Raw genomic sequence first — 16,645 nt, 5'->3', positions numbered from 1 at the left:
ATTCCAATTCTAGGGTTTGTGAAAAGGGAGATTAAATATTCCCCACCTTGCATCTCCAAAGAGCAAGTCACTAATGCTCTCTCCAAGGCCAAAAACACAGCCTCAGTGGAACCGGATGGCATCCCAGGTTGCATTTTAACATGATTTAGCAACTCCATTAGGTACTCTTTTCAACCACAGCATGAGTACAAACCCTGGGACTACAGACCCGTAAGTATAAATAAGGATATAGATGATCTCCAAACCCTTGATCCAACACAGTTTGGTTTTGTCAAAGACAGGTCATGCCTGTTAAACCCGATGGATTTCTTCACCAGAGCCATAGATGAATGCAAATCTGTGCATACAGCCTACTTTGACTTAGCCAAGGCCTTCGACACAATCCCACATTCAGGCATCATTGATAAACTCTCCCAGTTGAATATCAACCCTTATGTCATCAGATGGATTGCTAACTGGCTCACAGACAGACCACACTCAGTTAAAGTTGAGGACTTTACCTCAGCCAGCATACGTATCACCAGTGGGATTCCACAGGGGTCAGTGCTGGGTCCCCTACTGTTTGGAATATACTTCTCAGAAGTTCAGACCAAAACAGAGGGGCCGTGGCTGACTAAGTCTGCTGATAACTGCAAATTAGGTGCAATCACTGAAATCCCCAAACAATGTCAATATACTTCAAGAGGGACTTACACAAATCAATGATTGGTGCTAAAGACATAGAGTCAAACTCAATGCTAAAAAATGCATTATCATCCCTTTTGGTAAAAACAATATCCCTGCAACTCAGTAGTGAGACTTGGGGACACAAGTTGACTGTAGCCTAAACTTTGACCACCATGTGTCTACTATGGGAAGGAAGGCATTCTATGTCGCACAGCTGGGCATTGCCTCAAGAGCGAAAGAGGTCATAATACCCCCATACTCAACCCTCATTAGGCCAATAATTGAGTACAATGCTGCCTTTGGTATGTAGCTTACCAGGCATCTGCAGCAACTTGACACACCTCAGAGATTTCTAACCAAGAAAATTCAGGGTCTCCAGCACATGACTGAAGTCACTGTCATTGTACTCAATAGTGTACAAAATACTTAGAGAAGACTTGTGCCTGGCCTACAGAGCAATCTCAGATCCAAATATAATGGAAATGATGCACATCCACAAGTCAAATGGGACAAGGGTCACCTGCTCCAGGGATCTTAACCTGGCCTGTGACATAAATAGGACCTGCTGGAGAGAGAAATATGTCTCTCAGAGGTTGCCACTCCTCTGGAATAGCCTACCAATTCACATCAAACAAAGCCCCTATATGATCCTGTTTAAGCATAGTCTGGGTGAGTGGATGGGAAGCCGCAAATTCCTGCTGCTGATTTCATCTATGACCCTCCTAGATACGGGTAGTCGCTTCTAACTAAGATCTCGAGTTTAGGCAAGATCCTTTATATTGGGTTTCTCAGGTAGATTTCATCTATGACCCTCCTAGATACGGGTAGTCATTTCTAAATAAGATCTCGAGTTTAGGCAAGATCCTTTATATTGGGTTTCTCATGTAGATTTCATCTATGACCCTCCTAGATACGGGTAGTCGTTTCTAACTAAGATCTCGAGTTTAGGCAAGATCCTTTATATTGGGTTTCTTAGGTAGATTTCATCTATGACCTTCCTAGATACGGGTAGTCGTTTCTAACTAAGATCTCGAGTTTAGGCAAGATCCTTTATATTGGGTTTCTCAGGTATTATATTGGGTACACATGGTTAGGCTTATAAAGATCTTTGGGTCAATAGCACAGTAACCCCCTATGAACCTATGAATCTATGTGGTGGAGATATCATCGCTCAGAATCCAGTTCTCCTATTTTGCCTCCTGCTTCAGCACAGTCATTCATTGCAGATGCCTTAGACTTTCCTTGTTGGGCAGCGTCTATGAGGATAAAATTGTAAGGCCTTTGAGACAAAATCGACAGACCAAAACATAAAGGAGATGTTAGGTCACATAAATGTCATTCCAGGCAACACCACAGTATAAACAAGCAAGGGGGAGCCAGATCTTACCTTCTTTGCAAACTAGCCATGATAGCCTGGGATATAGCATTTCAGTACAATATCACTCTACGGACATTTTACATTTGGTCAGACCTAAATTGTCTGGCAGACAAGCTGAGCAGGGCCAGGACAAATCCACACTAATTTGATCCATCTGTGAGGAGTACCTCAGCTAGATCATTTTGCCTTATCAGTTTTGCAAATTTCTGCCCCAGGACTCCACTCCATACAAGAAAGCCTGGAAAGCAGATGCCTTTTCTTTTTCTTGGACAGGAATGCTCTTTTATGCTTCCCCACCCTTTTCACTAATATCTAGGGCACTTCTGAAGATTCAGGACTCCCAAAAGACCATTGTGGTGTCTCTCTTCTGGTCCAGGCAACAGTGATTCTCTCTTCTTCTGGAAATGTCCAGGGACAGTTACCACAAGCTTATTCACAGACTGGATTTACTCACACAAAACCAGGGGTGTTTGATATATCTCAATCCCAAACAACTGTAACTGACTTTCTGGATGATAGAATCTTAGTACCTTTTAGGCACATATTTGTTTCTGAGGGTATGCAGCAGATATTAATGGAGGTAAGAAAATCTGCTACTAGGAAATCATATATTAGCAAATGGAAAATGTTTTCTAGTTGGTACCAACAACATAACCAGCACCCATTCAGGGCTAGTGTTTCTCTGGTTTTACATTATTTGTGTGAGGTACTATCCTATGACCTGTCTTACCCCTCGATCAAGGTTCATTTATTGGACATTTCAGCATGTCTGCCCATGGATCCCCCCTCTTTCAATGCAGTCGTATGTGAAAATGTTTTTGGAAGGGGTGTTGTACAAAAAGCCTCCTAGAAAACAGGTGGCTCCTCCTTGGGATTTTAACTGTGTGTGCTAAAATTGCTAGAAGAACTAACTTTTCTTCCATTTAAACTAACTAAACTAGCACATCAGGCTGACCGGAGATTCTTGACAAGGAAAACAGCCTTACCTCTGCAAGATGAGTATCTTGAGTTGCAAGCCTTTATGGTGGGTTAATGATCTCATTTTTGACAAGGATAGGGTTTCTTTGAGAACAAATCCTTCTTCAATGCCCAAAGTGGTATCAGAGTTTACTTTAAGCTAGGCTATCCATTTTCCTGCCTTCTTTTTCAGAGTCTGAAAAGTTATTTCATACCATGAATGTCCACAAACAACTCAGGTACTATCTTGGCAAAACAAAATCTTTCAGAACTTCTGATAAGTTATTCATTTTTTTGAAGGTAAGAAAAAAGGACAACCATTGTTAATCCCACCATAACAAAACTTCCAGGCAGGATCATGGCTCATTCTTCCATGGTTTTGGCTTGTGCTGTGGCTTTTTGGAAAGGGTTGGATTCTAGAAGTATTCTAGAAGCAGCAGCTTGGTCCTTTGTGCATACTATAAACTAGATTCCTTCTCCAGGTCTAGAATGGGATTTGCTAGGACCATTCTCCAGGGGCTCATGGGCTGTCATCCTTCCTCCTGCCAGGCTTTCTAAATTAAGATTATCTATCCATATAACTTAAGATAATGCAGCAGTGATCAAAGGAAGAACATAGCACCGTTGTGTAAATAAAAATACCAAGCACTAGATGCTGGAATGATCACTGCTGCAGTAGCCACTGTCTCCCTTCCTCCAGCACCCCTAATTTTTGTATGTTTTTGATGCCAATGTGGAGACCCTTATTTTTATTTTTGTAGCATTGACTTCTTACAGGGCTCCAGCTTCCCTCTCTCAGTTAGCATGAAAGCTCTGAAGGGATTGGCACCCACATTACTCTTTTACTTCAGTTCTGCTCAATCTGGCTTATGGTTTGGGTGTGTGATAGGTGACCTGAAGCTTGAGAAGCTGGCCAGTTGTTATATTCCTGGTAGCAGTACATGTACTATAACGGTAAGTTTAAGTATACAAATGTACGTTTTTATGGTACACACTATAAAAAGGTACACACTATAAAATGACATTGTAATTGTAATTGAATTGTTATGAGTTTAGGACTGTATTAATGCCTACATTATGTTATTGCTTATAGTTTTAATTGTATTCCTTTTCCCAGTATATGTTTTCATACTATTTTTATCAGCGGGCTCAGATCATGACTGATAAGGGTTCAATGGGCCAGCTTACCCTGTTTGCAAATGATAAATGTCTGATTGGGACATTCAGTAAATGCATTAAAATATCACATAAAATAATAAATGACTGAAACAAATATTAGAAAATATTGATATTTAGAAGACCAGGACAGTCATGACCATTTTAAACAAGAAATTAGAATTAGCAACTTAAGGCGACCAGAAGGTCTTTGTAAATCTGTAGATAGACAGTAGTGTGATGAATTATGGGATAGGGAGATACTAAACCATGGAAAGATAGGATTTTCGAGGGGGCCTAATGCCTTGGTTTTAGCCCTTTGGGTTACAGAGAATGGACTTACCCTATCATATTATTTTATTAATATTTATATATACTGGCATTTAAAATATAGATCTTTATTGACATATATTAGCATATTTCTGAATAAATTTGACTTGTGAATAACAAAAGTTGGCCAGAAAATATGATGGTAAAAATAACTTTCCTGATTTGTTTCTTGAGTAGGAAGCGCCTTTCAGCATCAGAGTCTTCCTTCACAGAGAGTGACTCAAGCCCTCCACTTGCAGCCCGACGGCGATTCTCAGCCCTTATGGACACCAGTCGCTTCAGTGCTCCACAAGAAGATGAATCTGAAACCAAGCAGAATCAGCAGCAGAAGAAACAGCCTCTCCCAGAAAAGGCAGACTCTAAGGCAACTGGCCAATCAGAACCAAATCACGGAAAGGGTGTGGCTACAGTCGATAGTAGAGCAAGTCCTGCCCCCAGTGATGTGACTTCAGGTATTCACTTTCTTTTTTGCTCCTATTTTCTTCCTCACTGCCCGCTGACCATCAGCCCCCCCACCCCCATTGACCTTTTGGCCCATACTTTCTCCGTTGTCCAGGATGCAAGACAACCAAGAGGGGTCATCATTTATTTTTTTTTGCTTTTTATAGTCCCAACTCCATTTGCATACCCAGTAATATGCTGCAGGGTTCAGTGATAAATGGGTATTAATGAGGGCATGTCACTTACTTGCACAAGTGATGTAATCCATCAAGATTGCTCTATCCCCCCAGTATCCAGCACTCTCACATGATTTCTGGTCTCCAATGATTCTACAACAATACCTAGTGCCCCGGACATACATCTCCCCCACACTGTCCCCTAAAAAGAGGTGAGTCAGCGATGCTGTGTCTGTTCAGCAGCGGCAGGTGCCCAAACCACTAATCAAACTCTGATCACCTGGGCTGTAGTTGGAGTTTGGTCTCTCTGTGCTGATGGACCTTGCACTTTCTGTTGCTATCTTTGATGTCTTTCTATTCAGAAGATTGACTCAATGAAAAGTCAAACTTCATATATTCGAAATGTAGAAGCTTTTGATGGAGATCATGGTACATTGGGGATTGGGACATTTACCATTTTCCCCACTGTACTGCGATCTCAGAGTTGGTATATATGATATGCAGGGGGTGTGGGAGTGCAGGGAGGGCTTATCACCCTGCAAAAAATGTAGATTTTTGTTGTTTCCTGTAGTCTGACTTTTTGGAAAGTGGATTATATGGTCTCGACCATACGAAGTTCGACTTTCCATTGAGTCAATCTTCTGAATAGGATCCCAGGAAGGTTATAACAATACTTCAGAGATATGCTAACGACATACTTATGAGCACTTAAATTATCATTCTTATACAGACAATTAGATCCTTATTACTAATGAATGGGGCAGTGGTGCAGAGGTTTGAGTTGTCACCTAATAGCAAGAGCTTTTCCGGTTCGATTCTCTGTTTGGAATCTGCTTGTCCTCCCTGCTTTGTGTGGGTTTCCTCCCATGTTACAAAGGCATGCATCTGGAACATTTCTCCCAGGGCCTCCGCTGAAAACTGGCTTGTTCCAAGTCGGACTTTCCCAGTTAACAAAGGTTAAATAACTTTATTTAAAGTACTCAGATGTCTAATTATAGACATAAAAATAACAATAACAGCAAGACAAAAGAAGGTAAAATTGCAGGAGGCATAAAATGTAAATAATAAACCTTAAAAAATGACTGAAAAGGTTAATCGTTTATTTTGCCCCCACAAGCATCTACATGAATAGAACTATAAGGATGTAAAGTGCAGTTGTGTAAAATCTTACCATAACGGTAGATGTCCTTGCCTTCACCGCTGCAGTATTCCTTACAAATGGGATTCCCTGCCATGAAGCCCATTGTCCGGCCAGTTTACCAAAGTCTACCGTTGCCTTAAGGTATGCTGAATGTCACCTGCACACTTCTTGTGTAAAGTAAGACATAAAGGTGACCTTCAGGTGTACTATCCTCAGAACTAATTGCCCCAGTAGGAACAGCAGTGCAAGGAAAACCAAGGAGAACCTGCATATCCAGGAAGGAAAAAAAGACTTGGGGGATGGAGGGAGGGAGTAAATACTGCAGTGGTGAAGGCAAGGATATCTACCATTATGGTAAGATTTTACACAACTGTACTATGTCCTTACATTCACCGCTGCAGTATTCATTACAAATGGGAGAGGCCAAAGCTCAATACGAAACTTGTGAGGAGAAAACAGCAGCAAAACCAGCTCTAGCCGTGGAGATACCATCCAACTGGTAATGTTTGGTAAAGGTATGCACAGAAGTCCAGGGAGCAGCTTCAAGAATAGAATTAGTGTATAAGCCTTTGAAAAAAGCACCAGAAGAAGCCACAGCTCTAGTGGAATGAGCTTTTATAGAAGAAGGAAGGCTCTCACCATGAAAATTGTAACAAAAAGAAATAGCCTTTGAAATCCAAGTCAAAATAGTTTGCTTGGAAACAGCCAAACCTAAAGACCTAGGATGAAATGAAACAAACAACTGGTCAGATTTTCTGATAGCTTTATAGGTTCATAGGTTCATAGGTTCATACTAGGCTATCTGCCCGAGGGCATTTATAAGCCTAGCCCATAGTTTTGTGGCTTACGCCACCCCTTTAGTTTGGAGAAACTATGCCCATTATTTTGCTGTGCCTCTGTCGAGCAGTGACACTGAGGTAACCCCTGGGGTGTATCTGCGATCTCCCATCCATTGGTCAAGATTCCTCTTGAACAAGGCCAGCGAGGTGCTCTGCCTCACATAAACCGGGATTTTGTTCCACAGCATAGGGAGTCTTTGGGTGATGAATCTATCCCTCCAGGACGTCCTATTAATAACCGTGTCGAGGTTTAAGTCTCCCGCCCTTGTGGCTCTGAGGGATTTAGATTTTTTGAGATGAAGCATGTTCATCAAATCTGGGTTTGACATGGCCTTGTATGTCAGGCATAGGTCACCTCTGAGCAAGCGGTAAGCAACTGAATATAACTGGAGTTCTTTCAGTCGGGCAGCATAAGACAGATTTTTGAGACCCTTTATCCTTTTGGTGAGGAACTTTTGTGGCCTCTCCAGCTGCTGCAAGTGTCGGGTCAGATACATTCCGAATGGAGCATTGTACTCGATCATTGGTCTGATGAGTGATGAGTATAGGGAGACTATGACTTCCCTTGATCTAGATGTGAATCCCTTCATGATAAGGTGGGCAATGTAGAAGGTCTTCCTAACTACTTTAGCAATATGAGTGTCGAATGAAAGGCTACTGTCAACCTGGGTTCCCAGGTCCCTAATAACTTCTTCTGTGTTCAGGGATTGCCACCTATATGGTAGCTAGGGGTAACCTTATTTTTCCCGAAGGGTATGACTATGCATTTCTTGGCATTTAACTTTAGGCCATGGCTCTAGCACCAGTTATCCGTTTCTGTGAGACCCTTCTGAAGGATATCTGTGTTGGATGTGTTTTCAACTACGGCGCCCAGTTTGCAGTCATCTGCAAACTTTGTCAGCCATAACCCTCCTGTGTTTGCTTGTACTTCAGAAAAGTAGATGCCAAACAAGAGTGGGCCCAGGACTGAGCCCTGTGGGACACCACTTGTGACAGGCTTTGAGTCTGACATGGCGCCAGCAACTCTGACCCTGTGGGTTCTGTCACTCAGCCAGTTTGCAACCCATCTTGTAATGTATGGGTTTACATTTAAGTTGATGAGTTTTTCAATGATACCCGAGAGAGGTATTGTATCAAAAGCCTTCGCCAGGTCTAGGTAGGCTGTATGGACTGCCTTTCCCTCGTCAATGGCCTTGGTGACTGTTTCGAAAAAGTCAACCAAGTTTAAAAGGCATGATCTGCCTTTGACAAAGCCAAACTGGGTTGGATCCAAAGTCTGCAAGTTCCCTATATCTTTATTTATGAGGTCCATTATGATCCTCTCCATGGCTTTGCAGATAAGGCTTGTCAAGCTGATGGGACGGTAATTTCCAGGGTCGGTGGAGGCACCGCCTTTGTGGAGTGGGACCACAGTCACTGTGCGCCACTCCCTGGGTACGTATCCAGAGGTGAGACTAAGATTAAACAGCTGTCCTAACTGTGGGTTTAATTCCTCGTTGAGTTCATGGAGCACACAGCCGGGGACACCATCAGGTCCCATGGATGCTGTGTTCTTTGCCTTGGAGAGAGCAGTTCTCACCTGGGCGTTAGAGATGTTTGGGGGGGCTACAATCATTTGGTATAGATATCTCTCCTTTAACGTGGGAGGAGGGGAGAAGTTTGCACTGAACCTGTCAGCCAGTATGTTGGCAATGTCTGTAGGATCAGTAATCTTCACATCATTTTGAACTAATTCTGAGCATATCTGGGAGTTTCCTCCTAGGTTTCTGACATAGCTAAATAATGCCTTATGGTTGTCTTTAGAGTCCTTAGCTATTTTTTTCTCAAAATTAGCTTTGGATGATTTTATGAGAGCTCTTAGCTTTTTACTTATAGTGATCAGCGGTGTCTTACCTTTTAAGGATTTTGCTATATCTTGTAGTAGCTTTCTCCTTTTGTTGTAGAGTTTGTTTATGGCTGGGGTCCACCAGACAGGACGCTTGCCTTTGGTACAAAGAGTCTTTGTTTTGCTTGGGATTGCCTGATCCATGCAGCCCTGCAGGTGCTGGTAGAAGGCATTTGTAAGTGATTCAGCGGTTTGAGTAATGTTAACCGCCGGCTCAGGGGCCTTAAAGGAGACCACACTAGTCTTTAGAAGTGTGAAGTCGGTTTTCGAGAAGTTCTTTACTGTGGTCTTTTTCATTTTGGGTGGGGGCGGGATGAGGACCTCCAGCGAGATTAGTTTGTGATCAGATCTCACCAGTGAGGGGTATACTTCCGGTGTTGAACATTGTGCTCCCATGTTCGTGATGATGAGATCAAGTATGTTTTCTCCTCTTGTGGGGATGGTGACTAGTTGTTCCATGGCATTTGAGTTTATGAATTCCAGGAACTTTTGGGCTAGAGTGTTTGGGCTTGAGTAGTGTTCCCAGTCTATATTAGGGTAGTTGAAGTCACCTAGTATGATGGTGTTCGGAGATACATTTATCCCCTCCAGTGTTTTCAGGAAGGCCGTATGAGGTTCCTGAGTTTGCGAGGGTGGCCTGTAACATGCTACAAATTGCAGAGCAATCTTGCCTATGGTTAATTGCACCTGGATGGTTTCCGATGCATCGTGTGATGCCACCAATCTTGAGGTGTGGGTGTCTTTGATGAATATGGATACCCCTCCTCCTTTCTTGGTATTGTCCGGGTTTTGGGGCCGGAACGCATGATATGAGGTAAAACCTGATAGTGCTGGGGTGCTCTCAGGAGCCTTGAACCAGGTTTCTGTCACAGCACAGACATCGATGTTCTCCATACTGAGAAGGGCCTCCATCTTGAGGTTGAGACTTCTGGCATTGAGCAGCATTACCCTTAGTTTTTTCTTTGTTTTGTTCTAGGGTGGTAGGTTTAGAATTTGAGCCTTGCCTAAAAAGGCACTATGGGGGTGGCAAGAGCCTTTGCCAAAATCCGAATCCCAGGGTGACAAGTGCAAGCCGCCCTTGGCAGCGTGGCTTGTCCAGCATGTCATCCCAGGCAGACAGACATTGGATCCCCTTTGAATGACACCAGAGTTTAAGCCAATTGTTAAAGCTGATCATCTTATCTCTGTATTGTGGCATCATTCTTGGTGAAGGTAGGATACTGCTCAAGGTCAGGGTCATACCTGCTTGGGCTACATAATCAGAGAGCTCCTCTATGTCTCTTTTCATGTAGTCCAAGGAGGTACGTCTCAGGTCGTTAACACCAGCGTGGACAATGATTGAGTCGTACTTGTACCTGCTGTTGAGAGACCTGAGTGCATGCGTTATGTGGCGGATTCTAGCACCCGACAGGCAGCTTACTGTGACCTTCTCCTTACTCAGTCTGGTGAGCGGGACGTCAGTGTGTCTGACTATGGAGTCACCAATGACTAGTGTGTCTGGCATTGTGTTTGGCCTTAAGGGCTGTGACTGCTTGACACTCTGACTGTGTGGTCTATGTGTTGCAGGTGTTGTGTTCTGTTATCCAAATAAAATCTGAGCTGTCTATGCACATCTAAGGTATGCAGCACCCTCTCGCTGTCAGATTGTGGAGAGGGGAAAAAAGTAGGCAAATTAATAGACTGATTAAGTGGCAACTCATTAACCACCTTGGGCATGAAAGGATTAGATCACAAGGACAACCTGTCCTCATGAAATCCCAAAAAAGGTGGACAAGCTATAAGGGCTTGCAACCCATCTGGTAGAAGTAAGCGCTAACAAAAGAACTGTCTTCCAAGAACAATGTTGCAAGGATGCTGAAACAGCAGGCTCAAAAGGAGCCTGAGTCAATTTTTCCAGAACGAAATTAAGATCCCAGGGAGGAGAAACAGACTTCCTGGGAGGTCTAATGTTAAGGATGCCTTTAAGAAATTGCTTAGCCTCAAATCTTGAAGCTAAAGGGGGAGTTAAAAGCAGACAAGCAGAAAGAGCTGATAAGTGGACTTTAATAGAAGAATAGGCCAAACCAGCACTGAGTAACTCACACAAATAAGAGAGAACCAAAGGAACATCCACAGAAAGTGGGTCCAGGTCACAAGAAAGATACCAAATAGAAAACCTCGTCTATTTAGACAAGTAGAATTTCCTAGTTGTAGGTTTCCTGTCCTCGTAGAGGACCTGCAGCATGTCCTCAGAAAAAAGGTGTCTGTGAGGGATCAAACCCTATCACCCACAGTGTCAGCTGAAGTGTGGATAGATGGGGATGGATGAGAGACCTCTTGTCTTGTGTGAGGAGATTCACCCTGTGAGGTACCTTGTGGTGATTGCCCTTGGCTAGATGCAGAAGTAGAGGGAACCAGTGCTGTTGTGGCCAAACGGGAGTCACCAACAAGATTTTGGGAGCATCCTGTTGAATCTTGAACAGGACTGTTGGAATGAGAGGAAGGGAATGCATAAAGAAACATTCCCTTCCAAGAAAATGGGAGGGCATCCACCTTCCATACCAGAGGACCTGGGACTCTGACACAAAACAGAGGAAGTTGTCTGTTCAAGGGGAGGCAAAGAGATCTACTTGCGGAGTACCCCACTAGTGAACAATGTCCAGAAACACATCCCTGTGAAGCATCCATGTATGGGATTGAGTGAAGGACCTGCTCAGATCCTCTGCCACAATGTTCTGATCTGAAGGAATATAAACTGCCTGAAGAGACACTTGATACTTGATAGCCAGATCCCATACCAGAAGTGCCAGCTAGCCAAGATGGTAAGATCTTGTACCCCCTGTTTGTTGATGTACCACATAACTGTGGTATTGTCTGTGAACACCTTGAGAGGCCCCGGAGAGATGGGAGGATGAAAGGCCTGAAGAGCCAACATAAGAGCTTTCATCTCTTTGACGTTAATGTGCTCCTTCTGCTGACAAGGTGACCACATTCCCTGAACCGTCAGGGAGCCAAACCATGCTCCCCATCCCACATCTGAAGTATCTGTGAACAGATCCTGAGAGGGAGGACTAAATGGAAGCCCTGGATTCAGAGACAACTGCTGAATCCACCACAGAAGTTCTTTCTTGTGACACGGGAGAAGAGGAACAGGAAAGTCTTGAGGATGCGTATGCTGAAGCCACACAGACTTCAGAAACCACTGGAGCTTCCTCATGTGGAGTTTGGCCAGAGGGGGCATAAGAATGGTGGAAGCCATGAACCCCAAATCTGTCAGAAACTCCCTGGCTGTAATGGAGGTCAGGGAAAGAAGAGTTTGAAAGAAAGAAAGAAATGAGAGTTAATGCCTTTGGAGGAGGCAGGGATGCCAGCACTGGCACCATCTAAATTCTGCAACCCAGAAAGACATGATCCTGAGAAGGAGTCAGGGAAGACTTTTTTGAAGTTTATTTTGAGCCCCAGGCTCTGAAGAAGAGAAATGGTAAAATGAAGATTCTGCAAAAGGACCTCTGGAGAGGATACCTGAATCAGCAGGTCATCCAAATAAGGAAAGATTTGGATCTCTTGAAGTCTGCAAAAGGCAATCACAGGAGTGAGGCATTTGGTGAATACCTTTGAGGCAGTAGAAAGGCCAAAGGTCAAAACACAGAACTGAAAATGCCAGGAAGCAACAGAGAAATGCAAAAATCTCCTGAAAACGGGATGGGTCAGAATATGGAGATAAGCATCCTTGAGGTCCAGAGACACCAGAAAGTCCTGTGGGAGAAAGAGAGGAAAAAGGGACTGAAGGGACAACATCCGAAAGGAAGGCACCTTCAGAAAGGTATTCAGATGGGAGAGGTCTAGAATAGGTCTCCAAGAACCTTCTTTTATGGGCACTAGAAACATTTGTGAATAAAACCCTTTCCCCCTTTGGGAAACAAGCACCTCTTGAATAGTACCCTGAGACAAGAGGTCTCGAAGAACCTCTGGGAAAAAAGGAAGTTACTCCTGAGGAGGTTGAGGAATGCCCATAAAAGGAGGGTGGGATATCCAGACCATGATGTACCCTTGCTGAATGATTGACAGAACCCAAGAATCCTGGGTGATTCGGAGCCAACCAGGAAGAGAAAGAGAAAGGCAAAGAGAAAGAGAAATGTGGCTGGCAACGGGAGGATAGTCAGACAGCACCTAGTTTGTCAGGAAAGGAAGGCTTAAGAATCCCTGTAGTCTGAGCAGCCTTAGCAGGATGAGTCCATTTACTACCCTTTTTACCTTTAGAAGAAGGGCGAGATTGCCTACGAACAAAGGCTGGCTTAGAAGGGTAGTTTCGCTGAAATTTAGGCACAGTAGAAACAAAGACATGCTTAAGCTCTTGTAAAGCCTTCCCCTTGTCCTGAAGAGACTTAAATAATCAGAAAATACACCATAGAAATAAGCAGTCAGAAGGTGAGACAAAGAGAAGCAGCTTTAATCCATCTTATTCATCTGTCCTGGTACCTCGGCAATTCGCCTTCAATGGAACAAACATCCAGATATACACATTCTCTTTTATATACTCATCAATTAAACAATCAATCAATCAATTCATCAGGTATTTTAACCCTATCAACACTGTGACTAATCATCTAACATTCAAATACTATTATATGTGAAAATTTAAATACAAAATCTAATTTATCAAAAAATATTAAATATTAAATCTAATTTAATATAAATTATTCATGTTGTTTTGAATTTTACAAATATATACATATAACATTAAGATGCACATTTAGAAAAAATAAATTAAATTAAATACACCCAAATTTCATTATGATTCAAAGATTCCAGCACACACAAGTCAAATTTCATCCGCTGTCTAAATTCATGGAACAGGAAATAACGTATGGTACCCTACAATCATCCTATGATCTAACCTATTCAATGCAGTCTTAAAATTTCCTGTACAAAAATGAGGTCTAGCAAGTGCACTAAATACAAAACCCTCAATGTTACCATTATGCATGTTAATAAAATGAGTAGCTACTGGACTATCCATATTTCCCCTCCTAATGTCACCCAAATGCTCCAAAATACGCACCTTCACCTTCCTGGTAGTCTGACCAATGTACCATACAGGCGTGATACAATCACACCCCAAAATGTACACAACACCTGAGGACATACAGTCAAACCTTTCAAATGCCAAATATTTCCTTCCATTTATTTTCATCCCATGCATATTTTTGGTCTTATCACAAACCAAACAACGGCCACAACGATACATCCCATCATTTGTATTAACCAAAGGTTCTAATTTCCTATTTAACATTTCCTTTAAATTAGAATGCCTCTTATAAGAAAAGGTAATATGCTTCGGGAAAAGGGAACCAACTGTTAAATCTTCGCACACAACATGCCACAATTCTCTGATAATTTTTTCCACTATATCAGAGAAAACTGAGTATCTAGATACAAAAAATATCTTTTCCAAAGTAGATGTGGTCACAGAATAATTACGATTATAGTATTTATTCTTCCCTAATGTATGAGTTCTGCACAATCTATGCTTTATATCTAAGAGTTTAATGCTCTCATATCCTCTAGATAAAAGTCTATTAAAGGTTCCATCACATGCCTCTTCCCATAAACCTTTGTCTGATGTATTTCTCAAAATCCTCTTAAATTCCCCTTCAAGCAGGGCCTTAATTAAATGTGGAGGATGCATACTACTTGCGTGCAAAAAATTATTAACTGCTGTTGGTTTCCTAAAAGGTTTATATTGAATCAAACTATCTTTCCCCACATAAAATTCCACATCCAAAAAGGAAATGCTATGTGATGAACTTTGTGCAACAAACTTTAACCCATGATTATTCTGATTCAAGTTTTCCATGAACTGTGTAGACATCTCACCCCTACAAATAAAAATTAAATCATCAATATAATGTCTGTAAAACACGACGTTATTCACAAAAAAAGAATTCTGAAACATAAATTCTTTCTCAAACTCTCCCATGTATATTACTGCATAAGTGGGTGCAAAAGCTGCACCCATAGCAGTCCCTTTTACCTGTAAAAAGAAATCTTTCTTCCACATAAAATAATTATGCGTCAAACTAAACTCCAATAAACTTAACAAAAACATAGTACGTGGTCCCTCACCCATCATCCTCTGCATTGCCTCCAGACCCCATCTTATGTTGATATTAGTATATAACGATGTAACATCAACTGTAACCCAATAATATTCCTCCTTCCATTCTACCCCACGCAGAGCTAAACACACATCTTGAGTATTCCTCACATGGGAACAAACTTTTGGAAGATATTTTTTAAAATGGGAATCCAGAAATATGTTAACCCTTTCTACATAGGAGCCAATACCAGAGATGATAGGTCTTCCTGGTGGATTAACCATACTTTTATGAATCTTTGGAATAATATAAATGTATGGGTGACAGGGCTCCTTAACTAATAGTTTTTTCACATCCTTACTAGTAAAGAAACCCAGCCTTTCTCCTTTTTCCAACAGTTCACTTAACTCTTCAGAATATTGTTTCAAAGGGTTGTTGTTCAATTTGACATAAGTATCTTCTATTATCAAACTGTTAACAATGCTTTCATATTTTTCAATATTTATCACAACCCAATTACCCCCTTTATCAGCTGGTTTAATGGTAACTTTGTCCAATTTTGTTCTCAACACTTTTAGGGCCAACCATTCATCTTTACTCAAGTTGAATACCTTATCTTTTGTACAAAATTCCTTATATGCCTGTTCAAGTTTAGAATACACAACATGCTCAAAAGCATTTATAGCCTGCGAATTCTTGGGATGAGCAAAATTACTATCACCTGAAAAACAAGGGACATCAATATGCCCATAACCCCCCCCCCCCCAAAATTTTCCTCTGTACCACAATTATCTTCTACAAATGGTTCAGATATATTGTTAATATCTTCATATCCATCTGCCATGATTTCATCATAATCATATGTACTCAAATTTAATAATACATCATCCAAAGAAACTTTGCTTTCAGTTTCAAGATGTTTTTCTCGCTCAAAAAAATAACTCCTTAAGTTTAATTTACGGACAAATCTTTTAACATCCATCATAATATCTGCCAGTGAGGGTAACCTAGTGGGTATAAACTTTGTACCTTTTGACAAAACCTTAAGCATGTCTTCAGATAAAATTAAATCAGAAAGGTTCAGTAAATTTAAATCCTTATTCACTAAAAAAAATCAGCATTTGCAACATTTTCAAAATCTTCACTAACAGTCCCAGTAACATATTCAAAAAAACTTTTTGAATGACAGTCCCCAATTCCGAATCAACAACGACATTTTCAACATTTTCAATAACAGTCCCAATAATATTTTCAAAAGAACGTTCAAAAATAACATTACTATTGTGCGTTAAACTAACATCACTAACATTGACATTTTGAACAAGTCCCCAGTTCCAAATCAGCATCAACGCTGTGCTTTGCACTACCATTTTTAAAAAAAACGAACGTTACCATTTTGAATAACAGTCCCATCATGGTTTTTCAAAGTTACTCCACAGTCTAAACTAACAGGAACAGAGCGACTGTCATTCAAAAGTGTCTGTTGTTCCAAAAAACATTGAAAGTCTAACTTTATTTTTTTGAGTTACTTGACGAAGCTGAAACATGACTTGTCTTACCCTGGCTCTTCGCGGATCTCGTTTGCACACTAGAGAAGGTC

At 41.6% G+C, this 16,645-nt stretch overlaps 1 protein-coding gene across 1 annotated transcript in view; it reads left to right on the top strand.

Annotated features, from left to right (window-relative positions):
* The window catches only part of MAST1 (microtubule associated serine/threonine kinase 1), a 1,222,161-nt gene that overhangs the window by 1,004,257 nt on the left and 201,259 nt on the right, over positions 1–16,645 (top strand). Inside the window, exon 20 of the mRNA XM_044084747.1 lies at positions 4,664–4,938. Within this exon, the coding sequence (XP_043940682.1) occupies positions 4,664–4,938 (275 nt within the window). The remainder of the gene's footprint in view (positions 1–4,663; positions 4,939–16,645) is intronic.

Source organism: Protopterus annectens, chromosome 9.part0 (genome assembly GCF_019279795.1).
Source record: "Protopterus annectens isolate FY-2018-M chromosome 9.part0, PAN1.0, whole genome shotgun sequence".
Classification (NCBI taxonomy): domain Eukaryota; kingdom Metazoa; phylum Chordata; order Ceratodontiformes; family Protopteridae; genus Protopterus; species Protopterus annectens.
This window is presented reverse-complemented; position numbering and strand designations above follow the sequence as displayed.